The 24,469-nt window shown below is 45.9% G+C and overlaps 1 protein-coding gene across 3 annotated transcripts in view; it reads left to right on the top strand.

The window, feature by feature from the left end:
• Positions 1-24,469, top strand: part of rnf168 (ring finger protein 168) — a 51,034-nt gene that overhangs the window by 8,274 nt on the left and 18,291 nt on the right. The window contains exons 2-4 of one of the 3 annotated variants that reach the window (XM_038815111.1): positions 365-441; positions 14,512-14,688; positions 18,975-19,105. In XM_038815111.1, the coding sequence (XP_038671039.1) occupies positions 365-441; positions 14,512-14,688; positions 18,975-19,105 (385 nt within the window). The remainder of the gene's footprint in view (positions 1-364; positions 442-14,511; positions 14,689-18,974; positions 19,106-24,469) is intronic. The other 2 variants (XM_038815112.1, XM_038815113.1) reach the window with 2 other exon arrangements.

Here is a 24,469-nt window from a genome sequence, read left to right as displayed (position 1 = left end):
GGGAAATTATCGCGTACCGTCCCCCCGGGTCCATGAGCGTCTTTGTCGCCCTAAACATCGTCCTCTTGCTGATCAGTATCGCCACCCCCTGGCCATTGTTCCATAGCAGGAATGGTAGGTTTGTCCCACCCAGCCCTTTCTTACCTGCAGTCGGTCCTGCTCTCTCAGGTGTGTCTCTTGGAGGAAGACTATGTCGGCCCTCATATTTCTTCGGTGTAAACAAATCAGTTTGCCATTGGTGGCGCTACAACATTTGTAGGAGCAGCATCTCTTTTGTAATAAGGAGCTGGAATCTCAGAGATTGATAGAAATGCTCAGTAATGAGTAATGCACTGGAAAACTGATCAATCCATTCTTTTTTAAGTTGGCAGATTGCGCTCACAACCTCAATTATCCAAACCTGGCGAGGTCCGACAGGAGTATGAAGAGCAGATCAGCAAGGTGAGAAGTAGATTATATGGGCACCATTCCATGTCAAAGAGATTTAACTAGAACAATATGGCATGTGCTTGTGCAGTTTATGTAAGATTTGTACATTATTAGGCTTCCTCTCTGTAATTAGTTTTGTTAATTTAAATACTGGACTACACCGACATCAACAATGCAGAATAGCGTCAGTTTTTCTTTTAAAATTTATTTTTAGAGTACCCAATTATTTTTTTCTAATTAAGGGGCAATTTTTTAGTGTGGCCAATCCACCTAACCTGCACATCTTTTGGGTTGTGGGGATGAAATCCACGCAGACACGGGGAGAATGTGCAAACTCCTCATGGACAGTGACCCAGAGCCGGGATTCGAACCCGGGTCCTCAGCGCCGTAGGCAGCAATGCTAACCATTGTGCCACCGTGCTGCACTAGAATAGTGCCTTTGAGGAGATATTAAGATAGATAGAACAGTGCAGCACAGAACAGGCCCTTCGGCCCTCGATGTTGTGCCGAGCAATGATCACCCCACTCAAACCCACGTATCCACCCTATACCCCCTATACCCGTAACCCAACAACCCCACCTTAACCTTACTTTTTAGGACACTACGGGCAATTTAGCATGGCCAATCCACCTAACCCGCACATCTTTGGACTGTGGGAGGAAACCCACGCACACACGGGGAGGACGTGCAGACTCCACACAGACAGTGACCCAGCCGGGAATCGAACCTGGGACCCTGGAGCTGTGAAGCATTTATGCTAACCACCATGCTACCGTGCTGCCCTACAGGTTCTGTTAGGCACATCACACTTCCATATCTATATCTTTGCTGCACTCACATTACACGATACATAGAACATACAGTGCAGAAGGAGGTCATTCGGCCCGTCGAGTCTGCACCAACCCACTTAAGCCCTCACTTCCACCCTATCCCCGTAACCCAATAATTCCCCCCTAACCTTTTTGGTCACTAAGGGCAATTTATCATGGCCAATCCACCTAACCTGCACGTCTTTGGACTGCGGGAGGAAACCGGAGCACCCGGAGGAAACCCATGCACACACGGGGAGAGCGTGCAGACTTCACAGACAGTGACCCAGTGGGGAAATCGAATGTGGGACCCTGGCGCTGTGAAACTACAGAGCTATCCACTCGTGCTTCCATGCTGCCCATTAAGATACACCATTAAGTAATCAGCTGCAACACATTCTACATCCGGTACGAATGTTGACATATCGTGTTCCACAATCCAGCATGTGCATACAAGCTTTGTGCTTCATTGCTATATTCCACACATATGACCTCTAAATCACCAGTGCAGCAAAGATGCACAAAAGTGACATTTCATTCACAAAATGGATGAGTAAAATTTGTTTAAATCTTTAATCTTTTCCTAAACACATTAATGACTGTCACACATTTCATCAGGTCCTTACTCGAGAAGAAACCGGTGCCGAGTCCCATTTGCACAATACACCCTAGTCCCCCTTACTTTGGACTTTTATTGAAAGCTTTCTAAAAATCCAAATGCACCACATCCATTGATTCTCCTTCTCTATTCTACTAGTTAGGTCCTCAAAAAATTTCAGGAGGTTTGTCAAATATGATTTCCTTTGATAAATCTTGTAACTTGATTCCCTTTCATTAATCTACAAAAATGTTTCTCTTTTCATAACTCCTCAAACGTGATTCCATTTCATAAACCCACAAACGTGATTCCATTTCATAAACCCTCAAATGTGATTCCATTTCTTAAACCCTCAAACGTGATTCCATTTCATAAATTTTCAAACGCGGTTCCCCTTTTGGGAATCCTCAAACGCGGTTCCCCTTTTGGGAATCCTCAAACGCGGTTCCCCTTTCGGGAATCTTCAAACGCGGTTCCCCTTTTGGGAATCCTCAAACGCGGTTCCCCTTTCGGGAATCCTCAAACGCGGTTCCCCTTTCGGGAATCCTCAAACGCGGTTCCCCTTTCGGGAATCCTCAAACGCGGTTCCCCTTTCGGGAATCCTCAAACGCGGTTCCCCTTTCGGGAATCCTCAAACGCGGTTCCCCTTTCGGGAATCCTCAAACGCGGTTCCCCTTTCGGGAATCCTCAAACGCGGTTCCCCTTTCGGGAATCCTCAAACGCGGTTCCCCTTTCGGGAATCCTCAAACGCGGTTCCCCTTTCGGGAATCCTCAAACGCGGTTCCCCTTTCGGGAATCCTCAAACGCGGTTCCCCTTTCGGGAATCCTCAACGCGGTTCCCCTTTCGGGAATCCTCAAACGCGGTTCCCCTTTCGGGAATCCTCAAACGCGGTTCCCCTTTCGGGAATCCTCAAACGCGGTTCCCCTTTCGGGAATCCTCAAACGCGGTTCCCCTTTCGGGAATCCTCAAACGCGGTTCCCCTTTCGGGAATCCTCAAACGCGGTTCCCCTTTCGGGAATCCTCAAACGCGGTTCCCCTTTCGGGAATCCTCAAACGCGGTTCCCCTTTCGGGAATCCTCAAACGCGGTTCCCCTTTCGGGAATCCTCAAACGCGGTTCCCCTTTCGGGAATCCTCAAACGCGGTTCCCCTTTCGGGAATCCTCAAACGCGGTTCCCCTTTCGGGAATCCTCAAACGCGGTTCCCCTTTCGGGAATCCTCAAACGCGGTTCCCCTTTCGGGAATCCTCAAACGCGGTTCCCCTTTCGGGAATCCTCAAACGCGGTTCCCCTTTCGGGAATCCTCAAACGCGGTTCCCCTTTCGGGAATCCTCAAACGCGGTTCCCCTTTCGGGAATCCTCAAAAATTTCTCAGTCTTTGTTACCTAGTCCATGGTGATCTCTGTCAAGTGCAGCTATCTTTTTTCAAGCAATGAAAGTGAACTATAAGCAAACTACTGCATTGTTGTAATGCAGTTCCCCGAAAGGGGAACCGCGTTTGAAGATTCCCGAAAGGGGAACCGCATTTGAAGATTCCCGAAAGGGGAACCGCGTTTGAAGATTCCCGAAAGGGGAACCGCGTTTGAAGATTCCCGAAAGGGGAACCGCGTTTGAAGATTCCCGAAAGGAGAACCGTGTCGAATCTCATAGAAACGATTACTCAGGCAAAATTTTTATACCATGATGTTACAGCAACCGCTTGTCAGTTTACCGCATTGGCTAATCACATGATCGAGAAATTAAATGTTCCTGTTGATTTTCTGCATTCAAAAGGCTATAAACATCGTTCAAAAAGTGTACACTAAAAATAGCTGGCAATTCTCGTCACATCAGCAAAATCAACTTCCATTGATTTAACTGATTAAGGCTCTCTGTAGTTCAGCTTTATAGATTAAGAACGTCTTGGATTCGGCTCCCAATCTGACCTTAATTTATTTGTCACACCGATAGTCAAGAGTTCATTTCAAATGGAAAAAATGACTGCTTTTAATCATTATCCAGTGATGGTTGTAAGGAGCACATGTATGTGGATATGGAGATAGGGTGACTTTGGCCATTGTTATGTGTAGCTGAATACCTGTAGTCTTCACTCTGTTAGGGCAGCACGGTAGCATGGTGGTTAGCATAAATGCTTCACAGCTCCAGGGTCCTAGGTTCGATTCCCAGCTGGGTCACTGTCTGTGTGGAGTCTGCACGTCCTCCCCGTGTGTGCGTGGGTTTCCTCCGAGTGCTCCGGTTTCCTCCCACAGTCCAAAGATGTGCGGGTTAGGTGGATTGGTCATGCTAAATTGCCCATAGTGTCCTAAAAAGTAAGGTGAAGGGGGGGGTTGTTGGGTTACGGGTATAAGGTGGATACGTGGGTTTGAGTGGGGTGATCATTGCTCGGCACAACATCGAGGGCTGAAGGACCTGTTCTGTGCTGTACTGTTCTATGTTCTATGTTAAGTTCATTTAGTCACAACCAAGGGCCAAATTAAGGTAAGTTCTACAATCATTACTTTTCCCAAGTAAAATGCAGGTAGTGAGTGACAGAACAGAGTGGGAAAAATATGTTGATTATTAGGTTAGTGTCTTTACATTAATAGCTTTGCACAGAAAATTATTATTAGATGAGTGCCCATTTTTATGAGACCATTTCAGTAAAAAATCATCAAAAAGAGCAAAATGGCTAGCTGTCTGCAAGGCTTTCGACTCTGTACAAGAACATAGGTACAGTACTTCACTGGATAGATGCACTGTAATTTGGACAGTCTCCAAGTGATTATTACATCTGATGCTGACAGCTGCACAGTTTAAGCAGCACATTAGGAATTCAAGCTGTTGCAATCCTGATACACCATCCAAAAAGCTCTATTGTGTGAATAAAAAGGTAATTTAGTTCAAGTCCATTGGAAGAAATTATTTTTTATTTCATGGGATATGGACGTGGGGTCAGCATTAGTTGCCTATCTCTAAGTGCTCCTGTGAGCAGATAAAGTCTGCTATATTGCTGTGGGTCTGGAGTCACATGTAGGTCAGATCAGATAAGGGTGGCAGATTTCTTTCCCTAAAGGACATCCGTAAGCCAGATGGTTACAACAATCGACGATAGTTCTCATGAAGTGAAAAAATGAAAATCGCTTATTGTCACGAGTAGGCTTCAATGAAGTTACTGTGAAAAGCCCCTAGTCGCCACATTCCGGCGCCTGTCCGGGGAGGCTGGTATGGGAATCGAACTGTGCTGCTGGCCTGCTTGGTCTGCTTTAAAAGCCAGCGATTTAGCCTGGTGAGCTAAACCAGCCCCCATGGTTACCATTGCTGAGAATAGTTTTCAATTTCTGATTTTTTTGAATTAAAAACGAATGCCAAAAGTTAAACTTAAATCTAACTATATTGTCTGCTCTGAGTATTGCTCAGTGAGGGGCGCTGAGATCATGCAATCACAATACATTGGAATTTAATCTTTAGCTGTTATTACGATCTCAGACAGGAAAAGAAAAACATACATCTCTCAGTCCATCCCACACCTCAATTGCACAGATTAATACTTGCTTTCCAGAACAGATTTAGCTCCTATTAGAACCCCTGCAGACACTGGCTGGATGTCTTCAAAACGCTATTTCAACTGGTTTGTTTAAGCTTCCAATTCTGCTCTGCTTTAAATACAATTACATTTTTAAACAATCCTACTGTGAGGGAAAACTGCCCTTACTTGTGAACCAAAGGCGTAGTCAGATCAAAACTCAACTCAAAACCGCTTTCTCAAAATGTCTGAATACTGTAGCTCCATTCAGTGATGACATCATCTCCCCAAGCTGAAAACAAAAATTATCCAGGCTGAAACGCATGGATTCCCCCATGTCAAACAACAGTGCCCAGGCCCTTGACTCTGGACAGTTTCTCCTCTGGCTTCTCGAGGTTTTTTGGTCTTGCAGAACAAGATTATTTTAAAAGCTACTACTGCAGTCAAACACACGTTAACCCCAAGGTTTTAAATCTTAAATTTGTAAAATTTTATAATCCAATATATCTGAAATCCTGCATTTGTCAGTGTTTAACCTCCTTCTGTTTTATCAAAGGGTTCTACTCAGCTGAAACTGATCAGTACAATGCAGAACCCACTAAGTATTAGTTATGCCTAATATCAACATTTAATCCATGTATATGACCAGTTACTAAAAACGTGTGAAATCCAATTTTACTATTTTGTATTTGTAGAAAACAAGTTACTAATTTGTCTATGTCTGAATTCAGCATGACCTGGACAATATCCAGGCTTGGACTTTTAAGTGGTTCAGGTCTGTAACATACTGTCTTATTGTGGTGGAGGCAGGTTCAATCGAGACATTCAAAAGGGAATTAGATGAGTATTTGAATAGAAGCCATGTGCAATGGTATAGGGAAAAGCCAAGAGAATGCCACCAAGTCATAATTTTCATTTGGGGAGCAAGTGCAGATATGATGGGCTGAATGGTCTCCCGTGCTGTAACAATCCTGTGATTCACAAGACAATATCCAGGCTTGAGCTGATAAGTGCCAAATAGCATTCATACAGCACAAATGCAGGCAACAACCATCTTCAACAAGAGAGAACCTAATCATCACTCTTTGACATTCAAGGGCATGATTGACCATTGCTGATTTCCCCACAATCAACTCAATGGGGGTTCCCACTGATCAGAAACTGAACTGGATAAGCCATATAAATGCTGTCTACAAGAGCAGGTCAGAGGCTAGGAATCCTACGGCAAATAACTTGGCTCCTGACTCCCCAAAGCCTGTCCACCGTCTACAAGGCAAAAGTCAGCAGTGCAGTGGCATAGTCTTCACTTGCCTGGGTGAGTGTAGCTCCAACAACACTCCATAAACTCAACACCATCCAGGAAGCGCAGCACTGTAGCATAGTGGTGAGCACAATTGCTTCAGAGCTCCAGGGTCCCAGGTTCGATTTCCGACTTGGGTCACTGTCTGTGCGGAGTCTGCACGTTCTCCCCTTGTCTGCGTGGGTTTTGTCCGGGTGCTCTGGTTTCCTCCCACGGTCCAAAGATGTGCGTGTTAGGTGAATTGGCCATGCTAAATTGCCCTTGGTGACCTAAAAGGTTAAGTGGGGGTTGCTGGGTTACGGGGATAGGGTAGATGCGTGGGCTTGAGTGGGGTGATCTTTGTAAGGGCTGATGCAGACTCGATGGGCCTAATAGCCTACTTCTACACTGTAAATTCTATAAAGCAGCCCACTTAATTGGTACTCGCACAAATATTCACTTCCCTCACCACCGGCAATGGTGGCAGCCGTATGTACCATCTACAAAATACACGATATGAACTCACAAAATCTCCTTTAGGAGCACATTCCAAACACATGACTGCTATCGTAGAGAAGGACAAAGGGAGCTGACACATGGGAAATCCAGCACCTGGAAGTTCCCTTCCAAGTCACTCACCACCTTTACTTGGAAATGTGTCACAGTTCCCTTACTGTCGCTGGGCCAAAAAACCTGGAGCTCCCTCCTGAACCGCACCATAGGTGTACTACACCTCTGGTACTACAGCAGTTCAAGAAGGCAGCTAACTATCACCTCAAGAAAAATTAGGGATGGGCAATAAATGCTGGCCTTGCATTAGTTTTTTTTTTTTTAAATAATTTTTATTGAATTTTTCAAAATACAAACATTTTAACCCCCCCTACATTTACATTTAAATTATAACAAAACAAAGTCAAACCCCCCTACTTAACAAGAAAAAGAAAAAGAACCCCCCCCCCCACCCGCGCGTCCCCCCCCCCCCCCCCCCCCCCCCCCCCCGCCGGCGAACCGACAGTCAGACCAACTTATCATTTCTAGCAGCGTCCTCGGGCAGGCCTTGCCCGTGCCACCGCCGCTACCGTACTTCCTTCGTCGTTGTCCCCCCTCCCCCCCCCCCCTCCCGCCCTCCCCTCCCCTCCCGGGTTGCTGCTGTCATGGCCTCAGTTTCTATCTCTGATCCAAGAGGGCTAGGAAGGGTTGCCATCGCCTGGAAAAACCCCTGCACCGACCCTCTCAGGGCGAATTTGATCCTTTCCAATTGGATGAAGTTTGCCATGTCGTTTAACCAGGTGTTAACACTCGGAGGCCTTTCGTCCCTCCACTGAATCAGGATCCTCCTCCGAGCCACCAAGGACGCAAAGGCTAATATTCCAGCCTCCCTCGCCTCCTGTACCCCCGGTTCCACCCCAACCCCGAAGATCGCAAGTCCCCATCCTGGCTTGACCCTGGACCCCACCACTCTCGACACCGTCCCTGCCACCCCCTTCCAGAACTCCTCCAGTGCCGGACATGCCCAAAACATATGTGCATGATTCGCAGGGCTTCCCGAACATCTAATACACCTGTCTTCACCCCCGAAAAACCGACTCATCCTTGTCCCCGTCATGTGGGCTCTATGCAGTACCTTAAATTGAATGAGACTTAGTCTCGCACATGACGACGACGAGTTAACCCTCTCCAGGGCGTCTGCCCATGTCCCGTCCTCTATCTGTTCCCCCAGCTCTAACTCCCACTTATCTTTCAGCTCCTCTACTGGTACCTCCTCCACCTCCTGCATAATCTTATAGATGTCCGAGATCTTCCCCTCCCCGACCCAGACCCCTGATAGCACCCTATCACTCACCCCCCTGTCGGGGAGCGCGGGGAACCCCGCTACCTGTCGTCTGGCAAATGCCTTCACTTGGAGGTACCTGAACGTGTTCCCCGGGGGGAGCCCAAATTTCTCCTCCAGCTCTCCCAGGCTCGCAAACCTCCCCTCTATAAACAAGTCCCTCAGTTGTCTAATACCCGCCCTCTGCCAGCTCTGGAATCCCCCTCCTGTGTTTCCCGGTGCAAATCTGTGGTTCCCTCTTAGTGGTGCCCCTATCAGACCTCCCACTTCCCCCCTGTGTCGCCTCCACTGCCCCCAGATCTTGAGGGTGGCCGCCACCACCGGGCTCGTGGTATACCTCGTGGGAGGGAGCGGCCATGGTGCCGTTACCAGTGCCCCTAAGCTTATGTTGCCGCAGGACGCCCTCTCCATGCGCTTCCAGGCTGCCCCCTCCCCTTCCATCATCCACTTTCGTACCATCGATGTATTTGCCGCCCAGTAATATCCTGAAAGGTTGGGTAACGCCAGCCCTCCACTATCCCTACTCCGCTCCAAAAAGACCCTTCTAACTCTCGGGGTGCCATGTGCCCACACATACCCCATGATACTACTCGTTACCTTCTTGAAAAAGGCCCTGGGGAGGAAGATGGGCAGACACTGGAACAAAAACAAGAACCTCGGGAGGACCGTCATTTTAACTGACTGCACCCTCCCTGCTAGCGACAGCGGCACCATGTCCCACCTCTTAAACTCCTCCTCCATCTGCTCCACCAGTCTGGAAAAGTTCAACTTGTGTAGGGTCCCCCAGTTCTTTGCCACCTGCACCCCCAAATACCTAAAACTTTTAACTGCTCTTTTGAAGGGGAGCCTCCCAATTCCCTCCCCTTGGTCTCCCGGGTGTATTACAAAGACCTCACTTTTCCCCAGATTTAATTTATATCCCGAAAAGTCCCCGAACTCCGCTAGTATCCCCATTACCTCCGGCATTCCCCCCTCCGGGTCTGCCACATACAACAACAAATCATCCGCATAGAGCGAGACCCGATGTTCCTCCCCTCCCCTTGTCAGTCCTCTCCACCCCCCTGAACCCCTCAGTGCCATCGCCAACGGCTCAATCGCTAATGCAAAGAGTAAGGGAGATAGGGGACATCCCTGCCTAGTACCTCGATGGAGCCCAAAATATTCTGACCTCCTCCCGTTTGTTACCACACTTGCCATCGGAGCTGAATAGAGCAGTTTTACCCACTTGATAAATCCCTCCCCAAACCCAAACCTTTCCAACGTCTCCCACAAGTATTCCCACTCCACCCTGTCAAATGCCTTCTCCGCGTCCAGCGCTACCACTATCTCCGCCTCCCCTTCCACTGCTGGCATCATAATCACATTTAACAATCTCCGGACATTTGTGTTAAGTTGGCGTCCCTTCACGAACCCCGTCTGGTCTTCATGGACTACCCCTGGCACACAGTCCTCTATCCTGGTTGCCAGGACCTTTGCTAACAGCTTGGCATCTACATTTAAGAGGGAGATAGGCCTGTAGGACCCGCACTGGACCGGGTCCTTGTCCCGCTTCAAAATCAAGGAGATCAGGGCCTGCGACATTGTTGGAGGCAGAACCCCCCCCTCGCGCGCCTCATTGAAGGCTCGCACCAGCACTGGACCCACCAAGTCCACAAATTTCCTGTAAAACTCCACCGGGAACCCATCCGGCCCCGGCGCCTTCCCCGCCTGCATCTGGCCTATCCCTTTAATTAGCTCCTGCAGCTCTATCGGCGCCCCCAACCCTTCCACCAGCTCCTCCTGTACCTTTGGGAACCCCAATTTGTCGAGAAAGTTCTTCATTCCCCCTCTCCTCTTCGGCGGTTCAGACCTATACAATTCCCTATAGAAGTCCCTAAAGACCCTATTCACCTCTTGCCCCTTCTGCACTACATCCCCACCCCTCTCTCTCACTCCCCCAATCTCTCTGGCTGCATCTCGCTTACGAAGCTGGTGTGCCAGCATCCTGCTCGCCTTTTCCCCGTACTCATACGCCGCACCCTGCGCCCTTCTCCACTGCATTTCCGCCTTCCTAGTGGTCAGTAGGTCGAACCTGGCCTGCAAGCTACGCCGCTCCCTTAATAGCCCCTCCTCTGGCGCCGCCGCATATTTCCTATCTACTTCTAGGAGCTCCCCCACCAGCCTCTCCCTTTCCTGCCTCTCCTTCCTCTCTCTGTGTGCCCTTATGGAGATCAGCTCTCCTCTAATCACTGCTTTCAAGGCCTCCCAGACCGTCCCCACCTGCACCTCACCTGTGTCATTCGTACCCAGATAGTTCTCAATGCCCGTTCTCACCCTTCTGCACACCTCTTCGTCCGCCAACAGCCCTACATCCAGGCGCCACAACGGGCGTTGGTCCCGCGCCTCCCCCATGTCCACGTCCACCCAATGTGGTGCATGGTCCGATATCGCAATGGCCGAGTACTCCGTGTCCTGCACTCTCGGTATCAGCCCCCTGTTCAATACGAAAAAATCGATCCTAGAGTACACTCTGTGGACGTGGGAGAAAAAAGAATACTCCCTCGCCCTAGGCCTACCAAATCTCCATGGGTCTACCCCTCCCATCTGCTCCATGAACCCCCTTAACACCTCTGCCGCTGCCGGCCTCCTATTCGTCCTGGAACTCGATCTATCCAGCCCAGGGTCTAACACCGTATTAAAGTCCCCTCCCATGATCAGGCCCCCTGCCTCCAGTCCCGGGATGAGGCCCAGCAGGCGCCTCATAAAACCCGCGTCGTCCCAGTTCGGGGCATACACATTTACCAGTACCACATTCTCTCCCTGCAACCTACCCCTCACCATCACATACCTGCCCTCCTTATCTGCCACCACCTCTGCCGCCACAAACGACACCCTCTTTCCCACCAAAATCGCCACCCCCCCGGTTCTTGATATCCAAGCCTGAGTGGAACACCTGTCCCACCCACCCCCTTCTCAGGCGGACCTGATCTGCTACCCTCAAATGAGTCTCCTGCAGCATTGCTACATCAGCCTTCAGTCCCTTCAGGTGTGAGAAGACCCTTGATCTTTTGACCGGCCCATTCAGCCCCCTTACGTTCCACGTGATCAATCGGGTCGCAGAGCGACCCGTCCCTACTCCCTGTCGATTAGCCATGTCTTGTCCCTTGCTCGCCCCGGGTCATCCCTTCTTTTCTGACCCGCTTCCCATAGCGATGGCCCCCCCCCCCCCCACCCCCCCCGGCTCTCCCCTTCTCGTCCCTGGTCTTTCTAGCAGCAACCCGGTGTCCCCCCCCAGTCCCCCCCCCCTTCCCCCCCCCCCCCCCCCCCCCCCCTGGCTAGGACCCCTCCTAGCCGCGATGTACCCCACATCGTACTCCCGAGAGTCAGCTGGTCTCCGCTGACCCGGCTGCTCCTGCCACATTCCGACTCCTCCCGGTTCACCCCATCTGCGCCCGTGAAAGATCCCCTTGAAACCCCCGAGAAAGACCCGCATAATCAACCCGCTCCCCCCCGTCCCGTCTCCCCAACTTAACGATATAAATACAAATACCCAATGGCAACTAAATACATAAATACTTAACTACATACTTAAATAACAAAATAATTAACTAACTATCAACTAACAGTGTGCCCAACCATCACCCTCCATCAAACAGTATAAATAACCGCAGATAACCATAACCCGAAAAGAAAAAAAAGAACCAAAAAACCCCCCCAAGCACCCAAAGAAAAAGGGTAAGAGGGGTAAATAACTAAGGGAAATTGGAAACGGGAAAAAACACCCCATAAGAAGCCAACGACCCACAATAGAGATTTCAACAGTACAAATATACAGAAACACCCAACAACTCGAAACCTTCAAAATATTCAGAAAAGTCAACCGTTCGAGAAAAAACACCCCAAACACTCCACGAAACTGTTACCCAGTTCCGACCTGGCCTGAAAAAGAAAAGGGCCACTTGCACAATCAAGAGTCCCCCGGCGGCTACGACCGCCGGTGCTCCCAGGTTTTAGTTCGTGTCCAACTTTTCCTCTTGTACAAAGGTCCAGGCCTCCTCTGGGGACTCGAAATAATGATGTTGGTCCTTGTAGGTGACCCACAAGCGCGCCGGTTGCAACATTCCAAATTTGATCTTTTTCGCGTGTAGCACCGCCTTTGTCCGGTTGTACCGGGCCCGCCGCTTTGCCACCTCCGCACTCCAGTCCTGGTACACCCTTACCGTCGAGTTCTGCCACTTGCTGCTTTTCTCCCTTTTAGCCCACCTCAGGACTTTCTCTCGATCACTTAGCCGCTGGAACCGCACCAGCACCGCCCTCGGGGGCTCGTTTGCCCTAGGCCTCCTGGCCATGACCCGGTATGCCTCTTCCAATTCCAGGGGCGCCGGACCGGCCCCTTCCCCCATCAGGGAGCTCAACATCTCCGCCACATATCCCGGGAGATCCGACCCCTCCAGGCCTTCTTCCAGGCCCAGGATCCTCAAATTTTTCCTCCTCATCCGAGTGTCCAGCTCCTCGAAGCGGCTCTGCCACTTCATGTGGAGTGCCTCGTGCACCTCCACCTTTGCCCCGATGACTGTGGCCTCCTCCTCCCTCGCGGCCATCTCCTGCTGCAGATCTTTAATCGACGCCTCTTGGATCGCCTGGGCTCCCACCAACCTGGTGGCCGTCGCGTTCATGGACTCTAAGAGTTCCACTTTCATCTCCGTGAAAAAACGGAGGAGAGCGGCCTGCTGCTCCTCCGCCCATTTCTTCCACTCCTCCGGTGCACCGCCGGCCGCCATTTTGATTTTCTTCCCCCGCTTTTTTTGGGGAGCTGCTGCCGTTTTTCTTGCCGCTCCACTCCGGGTACCGACCATAAAATCGGTCTAGTTCTCCTCAGGGGACCTTCCCCCACCGGGATTCGTTTTTTCAGCGCCGTTGGGGCCCTCCAATTGGCCCAAAAACACCTTTGTTGCAGGAGCTTCCAAATGTGCGGCTTAGCTAGTCATAGCTGGCCTTGCATTAGTGACACTCACAACCCATAAGTTCATTTTTAAAAATGATTTTCAGTTTTCCACCTAATTATTAATTTTGTCATTTTCCAATCTAATGTTTCAAAATTAGTAAACACTTTTTAATGGCCAATAATAAGGAACATTGTTGAATTTGTTTTTGTAAATATGATTAAAGTTTTGGGGATATTTTTCCTTTATATACTTCTCCAATACAAAATCAACAAACGTCTTTTGACACTCCCTAGAGAGGCACATGTATACGTACGGAGTCATGGTGGTTCCAAACAGATGTTTCCACCTGTAACATTGATTCTGCTCTAAGAAAGATACTTAACAGCGCTTTAATATAGAGTTTGGGTAATGCTTAGTGGTTGCTAACCATGTGAAGCAACATTACATTGGATTGCTTGAAATTTAACATTATTTCTGCTGTAATGTTGAATATGCCTACTAGTGTGCAAGAACCTTCTCCAGAGAAGCCTGCAACTACACTACTGCTGAACAATCATTCTGATGAGTTCCCTGTGAAATTCAGGCTATTGTAAAGCTTGGCCTAATTATTATACATTGCTGACTGAATTTTGTGATGGATGCATCCTATCCAAAGAATTATTTCATTAGCCAGTCGTTTTGATATGTTGTTGAATTGCAAATCAACATAGTACTTGGGAGTTTTTTCATCTGATATTGTGTCTAGTTGGGGGGAGAAATGACTATATTCTCATTGATACCCAGCACTGTACCAAATGTTTGATTTCTTCAATATTATCTCTTTTAATTGGTTGTTGGTCAATATTGAGCTCTTGCTTACCTGTGGTCTTCTGCTAGCTGAGGTAGAAGTTTCTATAGGGTCACCTTGGGAATGTGCGCGCTTGTTGGTCAGTTTAGAATTAATCAAGTAAATAAATTGGGTGGAGATTACGGAAGATGCACTTTGATAGGAGTAGGAATATTGGCCCTCTAGTTTATGAAAGGACTGCTTGAAATGGGGTTCAGACTTGCTTGTGGTTAACCCATAGTGGCAACATTAGAATCTGAATAGTTTCTTCAGCCATAGATAATGAGATGATCATGCTGGAATTACTTCACAGTTGAAGGCAGAACGCCATGCTCGTGACGAGGAGGAACTCCGAGCTAGTGAAGACCTAATTCAGAAGATAATGGCGGAGGAAAAGAAGCAACTCTTGAATGAAGAACAACAGAGGAAACAACTGGATGATCAATCTAAAAAAGATGAACAACTAGCTAAAATTCTGAGTCAGGAGATAGTAAGTAACTATTAACTGATATAGCCATGGATGCTTTCAATGTGTGAGCTGATAAGCCTCAATAATTCCGTGCTTTTCATTAAAATAAAAGAACACTATATTGCTTTAGAGAAGTTGTTGAATTATAAGAGCCGTCATAATGTATTTAAGGTCTTTGTTTAGAACTTTTGCAGAAGAGCTATGAACCTTTGGAATAAATTTCTGACTTGCAAACTAAGTGCAGATTTGCTGCTAACAATTAGAAGAGAGCTGGACAAGTTTATGAAAAATATTGTGGCATTCAAAACATGGGAGTTGTCACATTTTGAGGGGTGGGAGTGGAATTTACCAGATTGTTTTCCCCTCTTAAAATCAGCCTAACTTTAAAAAAAAAAAATAATCTCCCAGGAAATGATATGGCTGCTGATTGCTGGGGGACATTGGGAATCTTGATGCTTAGTTGCACTGTTGAGTGTATGCTCTATTCCAACATGCAAACAGAAGAAGTGAATGCATTTGTTAAAACAAGAAACCCTGCACAGTGTCGAGGTGAGGAGTATGATCTTTTCAAAATTAAATTTGGCAGAATTCCAGTTTAAATTTATCTAGGGCTTGAGCTTGTGTTAGTTGCAGTGTTGCTTCAGTCTAACATGTTTGCCCATGGTCAATGTCAGTTACAATTTTTGAATATTAGTATTTCCAACTAAATCTCTCGAGCCCTATATCAATCCCAACTGCTCCCCCACGCCCCAAACAGTATAAATCTCATCCTACTTCCAGTTTGCTCTAACTTTGGCAGTCATCCAGGCTCGAAATGTTAGCACCATTCTCTCTCCACAGATGCTGTTGGGTCTGCTGAGATTGTCCAACATTTTCTGTTTTTGTTTCAGATTCCAGCATCCGCAGTAATTTGCTTTCATTGTTACAGAGGATCTGGTTATATCTAACTGACCTAAACTTGGGTCCAGACGTACGATTTTGAAGTTTGTGGATGATACAGAACTTTAAAAAAAAATAAATTCAGAATTCCCAGTTTATTTTTTCCAATTAAGAGGCAATTTAGCAAGGCCAATTCACCTTCCCTGCACATCTTTGCAGCACGGTAGCATTGTGGATAGCACAATTGCTTCACAGCTCCCAAATTCTATGCTATCTTTGCGTTGTCGAGCAGCACGGTAGCATTGTGGATAGCACAATTACTTCACAGCTCCAGGGTCCCAGGTTCGATTCCGGCTTGGGTCACTTTCTGTGCGGAGTCTGCACATCCTCCCCGTGTGTGCGTGGGTTTCCTCCGGGTGCTCTGGTTTCCTCCCACAGTCCAAAGATGTGCAGGTTAGGTGGATTGACCATGATAAATTGCCCTTAGTGTCCAAAATTGCCCTTATTGTTGGCTGGGGTTACTGGGTTATGGGGATAGGGTGGAGATGTTGACCGTGGGTAGGGTGCTCTTTCCAAGAGCCGGTGCAGACTCGATGGGCCGAATGGCCTCCTGCACTGTAAATTCGATGATAAAAATTCTATGATAAACACTGGGGAATGTGCAAACTCCACACAGACAGTAACCCAGAGCTGGGATCGAACCTGGGACCTCAGCGCTGCAGTCCCAGTGCTAACCACTGCGCCACCGTGCTGCCCCACCAAGTATCTTACAAACCTGCACCTCGTCTCTGTGAAGAAGGGCAGCAGAAGCATGTGAACACCCAGTCACACTCATTCTAATTTGGAGGTTCTTTCTCGGTTGCTGTGTTAAAATTCTGGAGCTTTCTCACTAACAGCCCTGTAAGCCACCTACACCAAAGGTGGCTCAGCTATTACCTGCTCGAGGGCAAGTGGTAGGACAACGCTAAATGCTTGGTCTTTCCAGTGGCATCCACATCCCATGAACAAAAATGGGGGTGAATCTATACAGGTCATTGTTTTGAACTCGACTGGATTAATGAGCAACATTCTGGAACCACACTTTCGGAAGGATGTGAAGATCTTGGAAGTGTACTGAGTGAGAAGGTTCACCATGGCGATGCCAACTTCAATTATGTGGGGAAATTATCAGAGCAGGAATAGTTAAAGGTGGACCTAATAAAGATGTTCAGAATGGAGGGGTTTCCATCGGAGATCATTAGAGCAGATGTAGGCCAAGTAGATCCTTCGGACTTGCACCATTCAGTGAGACCATGGCGGACCTTTGATTTAACTCCATTTCGCTGCTGTTGCCCCATATTTCTTAAAACCTTTGGGTAACAATCTATTGATGTAATTTAAAATTAGCAATTGGTCCAGCCATTTGGAGAAGAGTATTCCAACTTATACCATCCTTTATCTGATGTGTTTCCTAATTTCAATCCTGAAAGCTCTGGCTCTAATTATTAAACTGTCCTGTTGTCCTTGACTCCCCTAGCTAGTGGAACTATTTTTCTCGATCTAACCTGCCAATTCCTCTGAATACCTTGATCAAATCACTTAATTAAAATTCAAGGGAATAGAGCCCTAGTTTGTGTAATCTATTCTCAGAGCCTATTCCCTTGGTTTCCAGGTATAATTCTGGTCAATCTACACTACACTCATTCCAAGGCCAGTATGCACATCCTAATGTGTGATGCTCAGACCTGCTTATGATATTCCAGATGTGGTCTATTTAGGGCTTTGTATCCCCTCGTGTTCTGTTCATCTACCTATACAAGCCAACATGACGTTAGCCTTTTTGACTGCTTTCTAATCCCTTTAAGCAAATAGGGAGAAATTGTTTCCTCTGGCAACTGTGGTCACCAGAAATCCTAGATGTAAAATAATTGGGAAAAGAACTAGAGGGGAAGTGTTTTTCTTTCTCTCAGAAGGTTAAAATCAGGATTGCACAACTTGAAATGGTAGAAGCAAATTACATTGGAACTTTCAAAAGGCATTTGGAAGTGGGGAAAAGACATGGATTTACACAGTATCTGCAGACACTGGATGTTTTGCGAAGGCAGGTTTCGACCTTCCCGCTCCTACCGCCACATCCTCAGGACTTCAGAAAATGTTTTACAACGAATGAAGATATTTTATTGTGTAGCATTATTAAATAACACAAACAGCTGTCAATTTACATACATCAAGCTGACAAATAGCCATGTGCTAATAAAAAGAAAATGTGTTTTTAGTGATTCAGGTTGGGGGATAAATTATTTTCTCTTTTGTAAAACATTTTATTCAGGTACTTACTCATTCTTTGATTTGGATACAATAGCTGCTGCAGTGTTTCCTTTCTGTTACATCATGTGAGTGTCCCTTTAAGAAAGGTTTTGTCTCATAACATGGCTTGGTAGCACGGCTTCAGTGATGTCATTTTGTGGGTGGAGCTTGGCTGTGGCCGTCAGGTGAGTGTTTTTTTTGGTTTCAGTTTTCGTTTTGCTGCTTTGTACTGCAGAAGGAAAAATAAGTGTTTTCCCTTTTTTTCACTTTTCATTTTAAAAAGCTTTTCCAGTGAAAAGCACTTTGGGTGTGTCAAATTGGCATGGTAATTTTAAAGATAGTTGTTTTCCGGAAAGAGTTGAAACTGCTGGTTGAAACTGGATCAGAATCTCAGGGAAAGGACCAGTTCCAGTCAAGTGAGAATACAATGTGTTGGGCCACGCCCTTGAAAGGGGTTTTGCTTTATTGGATTTTGTTATTAGATTGAAACAGCTAAGGGGGAATTCATTAAGTGTTATACATAGATTACTGTAGCTGTGTGGTGTCTTTATGTTTGTAATTGATTAAAAATTCTTGCTGTGTTTATATATTATATATGTTAACTACATTCTTGGAATAAACCTTGTTTTGATTAAAGCGCCTAGGAAGTATGATGAATCACACCTGAAGCGAAGGCTTTTGTGCTTTTCCTCTCAAAATTCAACATAAAGGTTAAACTTCATAATACACTTTGGAGTTTCTAAACCCTGGCCCAAAACAGTTGCTTGATCTCCGATGCTTCTGGCCATTATGGGTGGCATGGTAACTCAGTGGTTAGCATTGTTGCTTCACAGAACCAGGGACCCGGATTAAATTCGGGAACTGAACTCCAGAACTGACTGTCTAGGTTCTTAATGTATTAACCCAAGCATGAATCTCAATATGTTTTATGATGTAATCAACTTTGATCCTGAAGCAACGTGGCCACCTGAAAGTCTTAATTCTGCAGTAGGTCAGTGACTCTGAGTGGATACAAATATAGTGGGCGTTGTAAATTAACATTTAACTATTTATTCCCACAAATAGGTAATGAAATGTAGTGTGTGCCTGTAAATATGTTTGTCATATTAGATTTCCTTTAAAAATATCTGTTTTCTCTGCAGAATTCAACATCCATGACTCTTCCAGAAAACGTGAGTCATATACGACGGACTTCCTCAAAATCAAATTCATCATTCAACAGGGGAGTCAAATTGACTGTACGCAGTCCCAGCCATACAGAAAATATACAGAAGTAAGTCGAGTTACAAAAGGGATCCCTAACCCAGCTATATGTGGGTTATTGAAGGGATCATTCTTATTTGTTCCTGTATCTTCTACACAATGCTAGAGTCTACTTGGATTGTGAATGAGGGAAATTACTACAGGCCAAGTTCTAAAATGTAGCTTCTGGTTTAATTATTTTCCCATATTTTCCTTTTGATCAAATGTGTGTTATTGGTAGTTCAGTTTGTTATTCATAAGTGATGTTCAAACCTCTCATGGTTTGTATCAAGTGCTCAGGTCATGGCAGGTGCAATGAAAAGTATCATAGAATAGAATTTACAGTGCAGAAGGAGGCCATTCGGCCCATTGAGTCTGCACCGGCTCTTGGAAAGAGCACCCTACCCAAGGTCAACACCTCCACCCTATCCCCATAACCCAGTAACCCCAGCCAACACTAAGGGCAATTTTGGACGCTAAGGGCAATTTATCATGGCCAATCCACCTAACCTGCACATCTTTGGACTGTGGGAGGAAACCGGAGCACCCGGAGGAAACCCACGCACACACGGGGAGGATGTGCAGACTCCGCACAGGCAGTGACCCAAGCCGGAATCGAACCTGGGACCCTGGAGCTGTGAAGCAATTGTGCTATCCACAATGCTACCGTGCTGCCCAGTATCTTTGCTTAACATTCTCCAACGTGGATTTTGTTAATCTGATTTGGTTTCTGAGCAAAGTATCATTAGGAAAGATCTAGGATGTGGGACACCAACGTATTCAACAGGACTAAGTTTAGGAAAAAGATGGATGGTCGAAGATCAGCATAGAAAGCTACAACTTGTTTGGGTTTCCCTTCATTTTGCTTGACAACAGCATTTGACACGAGGAAGACAGTGCTGTTTGGTACAGAATTCTGTTCATAGCTGTAACTTAAACATGGAATGCATTTATGACTTTCAATGTAGAAAATAATATCAAGGGTCTTCATAGATTTTTGTCTGTTTGCAGTTCTAAGACATAGAAGGAAATAAAAACAAAACATTCTGGAAATATTCAGCAGGTTACGACCGCATCCGTGGAGAGAAAGTGTTTCAGGTCGATGACCTTTCATCAGAACAAGATGTAATAATGTGTTTTGAACAAGGATGAATGGGACAAGGGTAAAAGGAATGTTTGATGGGTGGAAGACAGGAGATTGAATGACAGGATAATTAGTCTTCCAGGGTCAAGGGAATGGTGGTGGTGTAAGGATGCTCCTGGTTTTCCATGTGTATTCCCTTTTTATTTTCTGTTGTTCTATGCTATTATACCTTTTGTGCCTGGGCAGTTGCTGGGATTTATGCCTTTATCATGCACTGCACTTTTAATTTTTAAACAAAACGGGTCACCCCATGGCAGAGGTGCTATTTGGTCTGACCTTGGAACACCCCCAGTGAGTTGTGTTGCTTGATTTGGTCCAGTGATGACACATTTTGATGGACTTGACTGGCAGCCAACTGGCTACTTATATTCCCAGGTCTTTGGTCTACAGTCTGTGCTGATTCGTGCTGATGTTCCAGAATGTTCTGCCAAACTCAGACAGACTCAATTTTGGGAAATTGAAGTTCATATTTGATTTAAGAGGCTTGGAGAGGCACAGTTCATTTTTCTCTCTCTCCTGATGATCACTCTAAGGTCCTGAAAGAAAGGCCTCTCTCTCTATAACTCTCTCTCTCCACAGCCAGTTAAACCTGCAGGAAGATTCAAATCAGCAATCTCTGCAGGCAGGCTGGGTTACAGGGGCTGGTTCAGCTCACTGAGCTAAATCGCTGGCTTTTCAAGCAGGCCAGCAGCACGGTTTGATTCCCGTACCAGCCTCCCCGGACAGGCACCAGAATGTGGTGACTAGGGGCTTTTCACAGTAACTTCATTGAAGCCTACTCGTGACAATAAGCGATTTTCATTTTTTTTTTCATTATTTGCAAACCTTTTAAAATCTGATAATTGGAGATCTCTAGTCTTACCTCAGTGAGGCTGATAATTCTGAGTTCTGACTGAAAGCCAATGCCAGAAGATGCAATCGAACTGGTGGTTTTCAATACACCGTGCACTGGGATGATAGCCAACTACATAGACTTCAACATCAACAACAAGAACATATCTCTCTTTTTCATATTTTAATCCATATAATTTTACCCCTTTCCTTTCCTCTGTGTTTGTCTGTCTTGTGGGTGTTTGGGTAGAGGGTGGGATGGAAAGTAATACATTAGCAGGCCACTCTTCTAGTTTAATTATTGCATGTTTTTGGGTAGCACGGTTGCGCAGTTGTTAGCACTGCTGCCTCACGGCGCCGAGGTCCCAGGTTCGATCCCGGCTCTGGGTCACTGTCCGTGTGGAGTTTGCACATTCTCCCTGTGTTTGCGTGGGTTTCACCCCCACAGCCCAAAGATGTGCAGGGTAGGTGGATTGCCCCTTAATTGGAAAAAATGCATTGGGTACTCTAAATTTATTTTAAAAAATTATTGCATGTTTTTATTCTTGTTATAAATAACCAGTTATTGTGTTTTACTTATAAATATGTTTCCTGTAAGTCATTGGAGCAGTCTAATGCCAAATATCTCAAACTATAAAAATTATTGGCTAATTCATTTATATTGCGACTCTGGGTCAAGGAGAACTTGAACTGGCCACGCCTTAGCCCAGAATGTTGTATCAATGGGGCAAGAAAATAAACTAAATATGTTCCTAGAGCAAGTGTGCTTTTGACTAAAATCTGAAGCAAGCAAAGGAAACAAAATAGAGCAGATAATCTGAAATTGTTGAACTGAGTCTGGAAGGCTGAAAAAACCTGATCAAAAGAAGTGTTGTTCCTTAAGCTTACATTGAACTTCACTGGAACAGTGTAGTAGGTCTAGGATAGAGAAAGTTGGAGAATTAAAATGACAGGTCGATGGAAGCTTAGGGTCATGCTTATGAACTGAGCAGACATGTTCAGCAAAGTGGTTGCCCAATCTATGTTCTCAATGTAGAGGAGACCGACCACATTTTGAGCAGTGAATATAGCACACTAGATTGAATGAAGTACGTGTAAATTGCTGCTTCACTTTGGTAGGGGTGTTTGGAACTTTGCATGGTGAGATTGAGGAGATGTAAGTAAATAGTTTGGTGTTGGGAAGATGATGAGTCTTGGATATAGGAATGGCATTAAAGGAGGACCTTAAAGGAGCAAAGAGGTTTTAGAGGGGAATTCCAGAGCTTGCTGTCTGGAAGCCTGAAGACCGTGATTTCAGCAGCAGCTGCACTGAGGTAAGCAAAGCCGTGGAGGTGGAAGTAAAATATCTTTGTGATGCAGGAAATGTGGACTTAGGAGCTTGGGTTTAAAAACGGTGCCGTGGTTGTGAGGAATCATCTTCATCCAGAACTTGGCCCGGGAAGGGTTTGGAAAGAGTGACGACGGTATGAGATTTGTGACAATGGCCAAAGGTGATGAAAATCTTGGCAATGTTTAACTCGACTGCGACTGCGTGATGATTTAAGGGTGAGAAACAGTGGAGAATGAGGGAGGAGGGTAATGAGGTAGAACCATATGCTTGTACTTGTGGAAACTGCCTCCAAGCATTTGGTTGTGGCCATGTGGCAGAATTTAAATGAAGAAAAGGAAGAGGCAGCGAGGATGGATTTTTGATGGACACCTGAGGTAATGTTTTCTTTGCTCTTGGGATGTAAATATCGTTGACTAGGCTAACACATATTGACCATATTTCATTGCCATTGAGAAAGTGATGGTGAGCTGCCACTTTACCTACTGCAGTCCTTGTAGTGTAGGTACACCCACAAAATCTTTTAGGCATGACGTTCCAGGATTTTGGGTCGGGTACAGTGAAGGAACAATGGTAAAGTTCCAAGTCTAGATGTTATATGGCTTAGAGGGGAACTTGCAAGTGGTGGTCTTTCCACATATCTGCTGCCCTGGTCCTTGGTGGCAGTGGTTGCTGGTTTAGAGGTGCTGTCTTTAGAGCATTGGCCAAGTTGTTGCAGTGTTTCCGGTAGATAGTACATGCTGCTGTCCTTGTGCTCCTATGGTGGATGGTGTACCAGTCATGTGGGCTGGTTTGTGTTGGGTGATGTCAGGTTTCTTGACTGTTATGATCTTGAGGGTGAACTTAAGAAATTCATAGTCCCAATTGTTAGCTGAAATAAATTGCACGACAAGGGGAGATGGTGACAGTGGTAATGTCACTGGAGTAGTAATCCAGTGGCTCAGGGTAATGCTCTGGGTATATAGGTTCAAATCCTACCACGGCAGTTGAAATAACGGCCAACGTTCTTTTTTCCCTCCCTATTACCTGCTGAACTTGCATGCTAGCTTTTTGTAATTTTCTTTCAATCATTTATCTCTTCTCCTTTGAACGATACTATATAATCTGCTTCTACGGTCCTTTCAGACAGTGTATTCCAGATCATCACAACTTGCTATGTTTAAAAAAGAATGTTTATACATCACCTCTGGTTCTTTTGCCAATCACTATAAATCTGTGACCTTTAGTGAGCAATCCTTTTGTCACTGCAAACATCTACTGCTTATTTACACTCAACCATTTGTGATTTTGAACACTTTTTTTTAAATAAAGAGAACAATCTCAGTTTCTGCGATGTTAGCAAAGGTTCAATTGGTAACACTCTCATCTCCGACTCTGGGTTCAAGTTCTGTCCCAGGATCCCCTGAGTGCAGCCACCGAGGCTGAAGCTCCAGTGCAGTACTGAGTGACTGCTGCGCTGTTTGTAAGTGGCATCTTTTGAATGAAATGTTAAACTGAAGCCTCGTCTGCCCACTTGGATGCATGGACAATATCACATCGTACTATTTTGTAGAGTAACAAGGGGAATTATCACTAGTATATTCTCAGTTTTTAATCCCTTGGGCAACATCACAGGTCATTATTATTTTGCCAGGTGTGGGAGCTTGCTGTGTGCAAATTGGCTGCTAAGAGAGTAGGATCAGAGGAACCAGGTAGATTAAAGAATAGCTTCATGGAAACAATTGTATGGAGTGCTCTGCTACCCCAATATGTAGTCTATTCTTTGTAATGGACTTTGTTATGTAATGTTATGTAGAGCATGTAACCGTGAGAGAAAATGCGTAACAAAACTTGTGTTTCGCTGTTGGACCATCCTGGGAAGAGCTGACATGGAAATTAAGGGCCATATTCTACAAAGGTTTCTAATCGCAGTACTATTGCAGCAGCATCCATAAAGGATTTAGCAAATGTAAAGATAAGAACTTAGAAGATAGAAGCATGAGTAGACCATCCAGCTTCTTGTTTCTGCTCCACCATTCAGTCTGATCATGGCTGATCTCTTGCCTCAACTGCACCTTGCATTTGCACTTCGTGCTCACTTATTATCTGAGAGA

This window comes from Scyliorhinus canicula, chromosome 13 (assembly GCF_902713615.1).
Source record: "Scyliorhinus canicula chromosome 13, sScyCan1.1, whole genome shotgun sequence".
Lineage (NCBI taxonomy): Eukaryota > Metazoa > Chordata > Chondrichthyes > Carcharhiniformes > Scyliorhinidae > Scyliorhinus > Scyliorhinus canicula.
This window is presented reverse-complemented; position numbering and strand designations above follow the sequence as displayed.